This window comes from Juglans regia, chromosome 7, assembly GCF_001411555.2.
Source record: "Juglans regia cultivar Chandler chromosome 7, Walnut 2.0, whole genome shotgun sequence".
NCBI classification, from domain to species: domain Eukaryota; kingdom Viridiplantae; phylum Streptophyta; class Magnoliopsida; order Fagales; family Juglandaceae; genus Juglans; species Juglans regia.
The window spans coordinates 33,864,810-33,876,550 of record NC_049907.1 but is presented as its reverse complement, the minus strand read 5'-3'; the positions used below and the strand labels follow the sequence as shown (position 1 = coordinate 33,876,550).

The window sequence follows — 11,741 nt, the reverse complement described above, 5'->3', positions numbered from 1 at the left end:
ATACGTTCCTTGACGATATAATTAATATATATATATATATATATTACATATATATAAATATATATGAGAAAAAGCAACACATATGTATAAGCATGGGAACTCAAATGGATCGTATATGTGATGTATAATTAAGGATGCAGCTAGATTATAATGCAATATGCAACTAAAAGAAAGATAATGGGATAAGTTCTTCAAAGCGGCGTTGTCTCCTTTTCTTTTTTTTTTACCATTAATAGCAGCATTAGAAAAATAAATAATAGAAAATAACAAAGTTGAAGAGATCTTATATGGTTTTTGGAGACAATCTTGTGAATCGCAGAATTCCCCTACTTTGCTTTCCAGCATTAAAAAAATCGCGATTTGCATGTGATCGCGTGGTAGTTGTCATGTGAAAATCATGTTGAAGTTTGTAAGAATCCCACAGAAGGCACTACTGTTAAGGACGTGTTTCACATCACCAACCACACGAATCACCTGCAACAAATAAGGAGATGGCTCTATTCGCCCTGTGTAAACTCCGATACTTAAGTCAGTAACAATATGATAATAAGCATATAAGTATTGAAGACCAACTCTTACCAGATTCCAAGCCTGCTGACTCAAGAGACTCAAGACTTGCTGAAACGGTTCCTATTACGTAGGAGTAGGAGATGATGATCCTACAAAACAAGAATTTGAATTTTATATGTTATAGTCATCTTGTGTAAATCAAGTATTTGAATTTTGAATACTTGATAAATAAGCCTAACGATAGCAATAAGTTAGGTATTATGTTTTACCAGTGATGTATACAAACTCAATCATGTATACGTTCAAAGCAGTGAAAAATAAACACTTAAGTACAATCTCTATCTCATTATTTTACATGGTATCAGATTTACAACTGACCTACGTCCTTTCATGTCCTCTCCTTCCTCAACTATGTCAGACCAATCCCCCTTTATTATTCCCTCTCTTATCACCCCACCAACTATTAATGTCATTAAACTTTCCGGTGACAATTACCATGTCTGGAAAGTTCAACTCATTCCTTTCTTCTGTGGCCAAGGTCTCTTTGGATATCTTGATGGCACCACCACATCCCCTCTTAAATACGTTGATTTCACCAACCTCGAATCTCATGTCATTTCTCTTATCCCGAACCCTCTCTATTAAAACTGGCTTCGCCAAGATGCTATTATTCTTGTTGTTCTATTCTCTACCATTACTGAAAACATCTTGGTTCAGGTTGTCTCTCACACTACCTCTACTAGTGTCTGACAAGCACCTGAAACATCCTTCTCTTCTTAGTCACGAGCCCGTGTAATTCAGTTACGCACTGCTCTTGCTAATGCTCGCAAGGGTGCTCTTTCTACTACTGACTATTTTATGCAGATTAAATGATCCGCTGATGAACTCGTTGTTGCAAGGCACTCATTTACATGTGATGAGATCATTACATACCTTCTTGTCGATCTCGATCATGACTACAACCCCTTTGTTACTACAATTTCTGCTCGCAAAGATCCTGTTACCCTGGAGGAAGTTTACTCTCTTCTCCTCACTACAGAGTCCCGCCTATCTCATAATACTCAGCCACTGCCACAGGCCTATGTCAATGTTGCTACCCGACAGACTTCCCAAAATTATTCACGTGGTCGTGATGGCTATTGTGGCATGGGCGCGGTTTCCGTGGCAGCTCTCAACAATTTATTTCTTCTAGACGCGGCCAATCCACCCGTGATGCTACTATTATTTGTCAAGTCTATGGTAAGTTCGGCCACATCGTGAAAAAATGTTTTCACAAGTTTGATATAATATATGCTGCAACCTCTGATCAGCGTAATCCACTAGCCTTGGTAGCTTCAAGCTCTTCACAATCTGAACCTGATTGGCACCCTAACACTGGCACCACCCATCATCTCACCAACGACATGGCTAACCTCAATCTTCGGAGTGAAGATTATGATGGTCCTGATCAAATTCATGTTGGCAATAGTGCAGGTTTGAAAATCTTCAAAATCGGCTCTTCTTCCATTTGTACTTCTGCTAAACAACTCATTTTAAATCAAGTTTTACTTGTTCCTGAAATTCAAAAAGATCTAGTTTTCGTCCAACAGTTTTGCAAAGACAATAACATTTATTTTGAGTTTCACCACCATGATTTTTTTTTATGTTAAGGATTACTTGGGGAGACTCTTTCATCGAGGGCTGTTTAGAGATGGACTCTATTCATTCTCTACCTCTACGGCCTCTCTTAATCCTCGCTATTTTTTTGCCATTCATGCTCCCTACCAGTTATGGCATCAACGTCTCGGCCATGCCTCTACTCCTATCATCAAACAAGATGTGTCTGATTTTACTCTTCGTCCTTCCAATAAAGACCCTCTGGTGTGCTCATCGGGGCAACCTATTTAAGTGCCAATCTTGTGTTCCATGCATGAACAAAGCACATCGAAATCGATTTTCACTTCGTTCGTGATCTTGTATCCAACAACAAGCTTTTAGTTCAGTTCATCAATAGTCGAGACCAGCTCGCTGACCTCCTCACTAAACCACTAGCAGCTTCTCGTTTCAAACTGTTAAGCTTCATTCTTAGTGTCCGAGATCTTCCCCTGCAATTTAGGGGGGGTATTGAAGATCAACTCTTACCAGATTCCAAGCCTGCTGACTCAAGAGACTCAAGACTTGCTGAAACGGTTCCTATTACGTAGGAGTAGGATATGGTGATCCTGCAAAACAAGAATTTGAATTTTATACGTTATAGTCATCTTGTGTAAATAAAGTATTTGAATTTTGAATACTTGATAAATAAGCCTAATGATAGCAGTAAGTTAGGTGTTCTGTTTTACCAGTGATGTATATAATAAACTCATCCATGTATACGTTCAAAGCAGTGAAAAATAAACACTTCAGTACAATCTCTATCTCATTATTTTACAATAAGAATAGAGATCAAACGAATCAAGTTTTTCTTTTGTTATCTCTTGTAGACTATTTATAGAGGTGATTTTCTTAGAGTGATAGAGCTCAATTTACTTTGTGAAACATTTTCATTTTATGAGTTTAAGTCTTGTGAAATATTTTCCTTTTAGGAGTCTGAGTCTATTTCTTATTAGGAGTCTGAGTCCCTTTCTTCTTAGGAGTCTGAATCCCTTCTTAATTTTATCTCTCAGCTAAAATATCCCTTCTACCATATATATATATCTATATATATATATATGTGTGTGTATGTCATAATATTAAATATTATACCGGTAAATTGTGTGAACCTTAGCATTAAATATTGTGGGTAAAATATCAATGCATGATGTGAAATATTACGAGCAAGAAAAGTACCATTCTTACGACTCTTTTCGTGGCCCTGATTCTTGACTCAATTTTTTTAAAATTTAGAAATAATAATCAAGAATTATCGAAAGTAAAGATTTTGAGTCAATTTTTTTCTTAACTTGCATTATAGAGCTTAAAATTTAAAAATATTACGTCCCGTCTTTTATCATCGTTGTTATCAGGATAATGTTTTGTATAAGCATTAAATATACAAGTCTCCTACAGAATCTTAAGATTTGTACGTAATATTACTTTTATTATTATTATTATTATTATTATATATCAATATTTGCTTAGATCAAAGTTTTTTATATATATATTTCTTTTAATTTAAAAGTGGCTATCGTCCGATGAACAGTGAGATGAATAATAATGAACAATAATTTTATTTTATGCTTTCCTTCTTTGTCCCTCTCTACCTCCTCACAGCACTACTCTTCACGATATAACCACAGATCACCACAACAAAATATCACAAAATCACCACAAAATCACAATAAAATCACCACAAAAATATCACAAAATAAAAAAATCACCACACAAATCATGGTGGTGGAGGAAAAATTGGCCGTGTGTGAGAGAGAGAGATGCCATGAGAGAGTGAGGGAAGGTGAGCATGCATGGTGGCTCGGCTGGACGTGGGGATGGCTACGATAGGTGGTCGGTGGCCAAAGGAAGTCCCGATGGTGGTGCGGTGGCCAGAGGAGTTGGAGCTCTGCTGTGGGTGTGGAGAACCCGTGCAAGAGAGAGGTGGACTTCGTGGGGGCAAACGGTAGAGAGATGGAGGCCGCGCTTGCTAGAGGAGGATGGCCGGTGGGAGGGGAGGCTACCGTGGAGGTGGTGGCACCGGAGGATGGCGCACGATGGCCCAGTAACATCAAGCCCATTCCGGCTGTGTACTGCCGAGAGAGAGGAAGAGAGAGCGTGAGAGAGGGAGACCGGTGTGGGGGAACTCGCCGAAGTGAGGTGGTGCCAGTGGAAGAGGCGGTGATGCTCATCGGCGCACGGCGGTGCTAGGCTGGGCAGTGGAGGAATTGGGCATGGGGAGTACGCAGTATGCTGAAGGAGAGGGAGGAGAGAGAGAGAGCGAGGGGAGAAAAGTGAGGGAGAAAGAGAGAGGGGCAGGGGTCTTATTGTAAAATCTAACGTCTGGGATCTAAAATTTATTTAAAGATATTGTGCAGATTTTATACACTTTAAAATTATATAAATAATTTCTATTAAAATTTAGAGATATAATTTATAAGACTGTAATATTTATTACTATAATAAATAATTTCTCTTGTTAAAATTTATATATAAATAATTTATCTTATTAAAACATTGATTTAAACTAATTTAAAATTTAAATATTTAAAATATAAATAACATATCATACATAAACTATCAAATTTAATTTATAACTAATATTTCATCATTAAATAAATGATGAAATTTTATTAAATATTTTTAAGAAATTAATCTCAACCATTCATTTTAAGTCCTTAGATAAATATTTTAAGTTCTTATTAAATATTTTTCAGAAATTAAAACCATATAAATAATTAGAATTTTAACATAATTTAAGTGTGATAATATCCTTAATTAACTAAATAAATATCATATGATACATAAACTATCTAATTTAATTTATAAAATACTAATCTTCCATCATTAAATAAATGATGAAATTTTAATAAATTTCTTTAAGAAATTAAAATCATATAAATAATTAGAATTTTAACATAATTTAAATATGATAATATTCTTAATTAATTAAATTAGGCAAACTTGCGTGGGGAAGGAGAGAGGGAGAAAGGAAAATTGCAAGAAAATATTGATTTTTAAGTTTTAAATCTCAATCCTTCATCTTAAATCTTCAGATTTAATCTAACAATAGAAGTTTAAATATTGATTTAAACTAACATAAAATAAATAATTAAAATAAAAATATTATATCATATATTTAAAATTAATTTTAATTTATAAAATATTAATTTTTCATTTTTAAATAAAAGATAAAATTTTACTTGAATTAGATAAACGTCCCTTGGACGTCACTCTACCGCTAATATATATATATATATATATATATATATATATATATATATTTATATAAAAGCGAGCGCCCCATTGGAGTAGTACATTTTGTTTGAAGTGAGAAAATAACATCTTTGACTTTTTTACTTTTGTTGGTGTGTTGAGAGCTAGGTGCTTTTATGAACTTTTGGCGGGTTTTTTTCCCCCCTCTTTTCGGCTAATGGGCTTACAACTTGCTCTATGGGAATTTTTTGAGTAATTTTACTTTGTTTGCTCATTTTTCAGTTTTTTATTTTTTATATATATTATTATTGTAAGTTACACTCAGTTTTGTAAACTAAAAAGTACACATGCAGACATCTACGTGTTAGATAAAAAATCTTAACCAATTTAAATAGATCATATGTTTATTAAAATTATTATTATTATTTTGAATTTAATGTCACGCATGCATGCATATTCAACTTCTTTACTAACATAAACTAAAGTGTGGTTGCATAATGCACTTCACTGGTCAATCATCGTCCTGGTTGGGATCTACGAACTGTAAATCTGCATAAACTTTTTTCTTGAAGCTGAAAATGGTATATTTTTCCATTGCTTTGGGAGTTGTGTGCTGCTTTATGCCACGTTTCATATTTGTCCCATTTTTCTTTGTTGGATTGCTTGACTATGATTTGCCTTATAAAGCTCTAACATGCATTAGACTAATTTGTTATTATTACCTTTTTGTTTGTGACTTTGTGTTGTTTACTATCATCTTTTAAATACTATTTTCTATTGGTTGGGTTGCTATTAATTGCAAATATTAAAATCTTAAATACTTCTTATATATGATGGACTCTTCCACGTATTTACTGTTCTGTGGTCTAAAATTGATTTGGTCCCCAGCTAGCTAGTTTAATCATGAAGTTGATATTTACTTGATTTGTACGTTGACTTTGAAAGTGGATAAGACTTGACTTTCTGCTGTGGTTTTTTGAGAGGTATCCTTTTTTTTTTTCTTCCTCGCAGTTTAAACATTGCATAGATAGGTTACAAGAATATAAAACACCAAAAATAAAAATAAAAAAAAAGTTATTAAGCCAAAAGCTTGACTTCAATCCATTCTCACAAGAAAAGCCGCTTTAGAGCGGTTTTAACGTAGCCTGATAAATTGATTATAAACTTACTACTAAAAGCTGCAATCGAGAGGGGTATGCTATATTTTGTTGATCTGGTCTAACTGTAAGAGACTATCATGATCACACTGTTTTGATCGCTGGTTAGAGAAAATATAAACATAAGAGAATACCAACTTGAAAATGACCCAATACACTACTAAAGGATCACCACCGAAAATGGTGGCAAGCGTGGGACATGCGCCACACTAAGGAAAAAAGGAGCATGCGGACCTAAAAGATCCAAAGCTGTTGGCCCTAATGGTGCTGCACGTGGCGGCAAGAAACTCCCTATGGTGAAGTGGCGTGTGAGGCCCATGCGTACTGTAAGCTGCACGTGAGCCACACACGCCACTTGTTTTGGACAGATTTCTTCCACCATTCGACAGATTGGCAGCTGAAGAGTTTGTTGGAGGGGCGCGTGGCGGTTGAATATAGCTGACAAGCAACAGATCAAAACATCTTGGTAATATCGTTCAAAATTTTAAAAGAAAATCGAAAATAAACCTATAAACAGGGGCTGGGTGAGTGGAGTGTAGAGGAGACGAAGCTCCAGTACCCCCTGGGCGGAGATGCTGTGATGGCGGGCTGTGGGTAGAGAGAAACAAAGAAACAAAGATAGCCACTAAAAAGAATTACACGGATGCTTTTGAGAGGTTACTTAATTATCCCATGCATATTTAATTGTCTCATGCTGAGATATATCATAAAATTTATTAACTTTACAGTATTTTTATTCTCCGTTAATGCTTTTTTAAACTCTTCCTATGAGATTATTAATAATACACACAGGCCTCTCAAAACAGTATTGGACTATTTATTTAAAGAAAAAAAGTAAAATATAACTTGAATAAGATCGATCAACGAGAACTTAAGAAAGTTTTGATATAGAAAAAATTTACTTACACATCATCCGCCCTATTCCACACATGATCACACTGTTTGATTTTTTAATTTTTAATTTTTTTTAATAAATATGTGATGTATGGATGACGAATAAAAAAATTCAATTATTTTAGTAAGAATAAAAAAAATAAAAATAAAAGTTTGGTACGTGATATATGGGAGACTAGGTAGCAAAGCTTGTTCAGATAAAAACCAAAATGGTTTATTAAAAAAATATAAAAAAAATTATTCAAACCAAAATGATGTTCAAAAATACAAAAAGATGAAGACTTACCGGCCTCTAGATTCTCTCTAACAAACTACGTGACACCGTCAGGAGAATATTTGAACGATAAATTTCATATATATCAGGAAGGCCAGCTTTCTTAACCATAAATTTCGTGGAAAATGATTACACAATATTTTTCATAATATTTTACATAATTATATTTTAAATGAGGGATATTTTTGTAAAACATCTTATAAAAATACTATCATTTTATAAAAATACTATCATCTTATAATATTTTTATGAAATGTATTATAAAAATGTATTGTGTATATGATTACTCATATGATCTCTCTCTATATATAAAGAGTCTATGAAACGGAATTTTCTTGTTTTAACGGAAATTTCTTGTTTTAACGGAATATGCTGATTTTCATTAACTTTCCATCCGTTTGTAATAATTACAGAACATAGGGATATAATTGTATTTTTATTTACATTCTATTTATGGCTACTTTTATGATTTCTGTTGGTTTCTATTCCACTATTACTATATTTAAATATGCTAATAAAGTAGATTTATTATAATAATAATCATGGATTCAATTTTCAATTTGAAAATACATTATAATAGAAAAACAGATTTATGCAGATTTTTCTTTTTGTATTCATTATAATAAGAAAGTATTATAATAATTTATAAATAGCATATCTTTCAATAGCTTTTAAGATATATATTAGTAATAAAATAATAGGATATATGTACTTTATTTTTATTTTAATAAAATATATTAGTGTTTTGAACTGCACATACGTGCCTCAAGCACGTAACATCTTACTAGTATATATATATATATATGTTTATATAAAAAAAAGAGACCTGCAACTAGCAATCAAATAGATGCAAATGTAACCATGCATTTTTTCCCTCTCCGGAGTCTCTGATCTGCATGGCCTGGTCAGATCAACCCTCCTTTGGAATACATCCAGGCAAGGTCGAAGTAGGTGTGTTTTGGCACCTCTCTCCTCCTCTCCCTCTCTTTATCTAGCCCCTTCACGATCTATAGGAATATATTAGAACCATTTTTTCTAGTTTTTTTTTTTTTTTTTTCCACGGTCTTTCGACAATATATAGAGAAGACGAAGGCCGATGTAGCACTTTTGGTGTATCTCTGAGATGCACGCACTTGATCACTGTTGAACTCAAAAGCCTCCAATCTAAAGGTCAAGATGAGCAGTAGTGTCAGAATAGGATAAGCGAGTGAGCTTCATGCGCAACCCAGGCCACGTATGAATCTCACTTAATTGTCGTCGCATCCATCTACGAACTTCTAATGCCGACAAACATCACACGGCCCTATTTTTCAACTCAAACTCTTCTAAATTTGGCCACTGTTCCTTCACCGATGAGTATAACATATATACTAGTCTCCAGTACTGTTTAATTGGTCCAAATTTATCTCTCTCCCAACTTTGCTGTTTTTCTTCGAGAATATTATATAATAGCTCGCTTACTTTTTTTTCCTGATCAGTGAATAGCTAGCTAGCTAGGGCATGCATTCATCATAATTATCATATTGAATTTTGATTATATATATCATGATGTACGTGGTGCAGCAAATTCACATTGGCCATCTTTATTATCCCAGCAGATATCGATTGGATCCACATATATCATCATGTGTTCATATTTAAAATATTGCAGATAATATACGTACGTACGACTTTCACTCACATGCATTCTCGTGTGTAGACAAGATCATACTCAAGGGTAAAACATGATATGCATCTTATTACGACGTTAGGTTAGACATGATGATATTGTTATGTTTACTTATAAATATATATATATATATATTTATATATATATATATATTGTTATGCAAAGGAGTGCGAAGAAAAGGCTGTTGCATTTGCTAAGTGGAGAATGAGTCAACCTAGCTAGCTAGATAGCTAATGCTTAGGATCAGTCGTACTGTACGTAGTTGCAGGAAAAAGAGGCTACATTGCTATATTTTGCAATATTACAAAAGGAGATCCAAACGAGAACCGTCATTTTACAATCAAACTTTAAATGTTGGGTACTAATTAATCATGGAGTTTGGTAAGAGAAATGACACTAGCTAGAAGCAAATTAAGGAAACACGTACATTTAATACTAGTCATGTGACTTGATGGAATTAATAAAGTGCAGTTGGAATTTGTTCCTGTTAATTCGAATGGTACTGTCGTCTGTGATGATCATCCTTCAACAAAAGTACGTACGTTACTCTGTCTTGATCACTTTTTCAAAATCGATCATTATGTCTTTAACAATACCCAATTAGATGATCTTCTTCACACTTTAGTACTGCTGGTTGGTCGCTCTTTCCCACCAAGTTTTTGGCTTTCAAGGATTCTCTCTTCCAATCTGTGTTGTATACCACTGATAAGATGGAGACTGCACATGCAATTTGAGCTGCTAAAAGCCCATAACAAAGACCCACAAACCCTAGCTTCCAAACAAAGGCTAAAACTATGGCCAGTGGTGCACCCACCAAGTAGAAGGCATAAAAGTTTATCCCGGCCCCTATTCCTGGCCTCGCACTTCCTCTCAGAATGCCACAACTTGTGGTTTGTGGACAATTTGCTAACTCACACAGTCCAATTATCGGTAGAACAGTCACAGTTAGCTCTAGAACCTCACTGTCCTTTGTAAACACTCTTCCCCATGCTTCTTTCCCTAGAGTGGTCCAAGATAAACCCACTAAAGAACTCAGAAGGGCCAACCCTATGGCCACCATTGTTGCCAAACGGGCCCTCTCTGGCCGGCTTGCTCCAAGCTCGTTGCCTACGCGGGTCGAGACCGATGCGCTGAGTGCTGCTGGTATTGCATACATGAGAGAGGTGGTTTGTATTACTATGGCAGATGTTGAAAGTGTCACCCGTGGATTATGAAGATAGCCAGCTAGAATTGTCATGAACTCGTACCACCACCACTCTAAACAAACAGCTAGACAGCTTGGTATTGCAAATCGAAGCAGCATTCCCCATTCCTCAGCTCGAGAAGAAGAAAGTGGCAAAGGATCCTTCGAGAGCTGCACATACAAAGGCTCCTGATCAGGGTTACTACTGCGAGTACTGTAGGCCATGTAGCACATTAGGAAGAAGAGGATGCTGAAGTTGGTTACGAAAGTGGAAACTGCTATTCCTTTAACACCTAGACTAAGAGTGAAGGTCAAGAAGATGGTGATGGGAATGTGCAGAATAAGTCCTAACAAGTTGCACCACATCAAAGGCCACGTTGTTCCTTTACTACGGAGATAGATCCGAAGAGGTTGAAGAAGGCTATTGGCAATGAGATCCGGGACAGAAAAGCGGCAATATAGGCTTGCAACTCGTGTTATGTCTGGGTTTTGGTGGAGGCTAAGCATAAGAGGTTCGAGGTTAACCCAGAGTAGTCCGATGGAGAATGAAACAAGAAGTAACATAAAAATTGTTCTTTGCAAAGTCAGAGAAAGAATGGAGAAGTTTCGTGAACCAAAGGCCTGGCTACAAAGGGGCTCCATGCCCATAGCCAGCCCTGACAGCACCGAGTAGCCAGTGATATTGGTGAAACCAATGGCTAAAGCTCCGCCTGCTAGCTCGAGGCTTCCCAGCCTTCCCATGCACATGACTAAGATCATGTTTTTGAGATAGCCGACAATGCTCACGGCTGCTAGGGGGAAGCCTATACCTGCCATTCTCTTTAGCTCCTCCACCACCTGATGAAGATAAAATCATAAAACAGAAATGCAGAAAATTGTGTCTAGGAGAGAGATTGTATATTAAGTTGATTACAACATTTCGTAGGAATCGTAAAGGTTTTGTACCTCTGGCATTGTCGGGTACTTTTCGGGTGTCTCCGCTGCAACCATCTTTGTTTCTTTTGGCCTAGTCTTGTGTTTTGAGTGTCTGAGCAATATGGAGATATGTAGAGGTCAGGTTTTTTGGATGGTGGGATCTGATCCTTTTGCTTACCACACAGCATACACGCACAAGCACAAGCACAAACATGCACGCAGAGAGAGAGAGAGAGAGAGAGGGAGAGAGCAAAGTGAATGTTAGAAACGAGTGAGAGGATTTTTATAAGGGGCTGGAGGTGGATCAGGGGTTTC

The 11,741-nt window shown here is 35.8% G+C and overlaps 1 protein-coding gene across 1 annotated transcript; it reads right to left on the bottom strand.

Annotated features, from left to right (window-relative positions):
- Positions 1-9,794: 9,794 nt before the first annotated feature.
- LOC108987290 (protein DETOXIFICATION 55-like) lies at positions 9,795-11,501 on the bottom strand. Its single transcript, XM_018960180.2, has 2 exons — positions 11,457-11,501; positions 9,795-11,348 (listed from the first exon to the last, which is right to left on the bottom strand). The coding sequence occupies exons 1-2, from the start codon at positions 11,499-11,501 to the stop codon at positions 9,915-9,917; spliced, it is 1,479 nt and encodes a 492-aa protein (XP_018815725.2). The 3' UTR covers positions 9,795-9,914.
- Between the last annotated feature and the right edge of the window lie 240 nt (positions 11,502-11,741).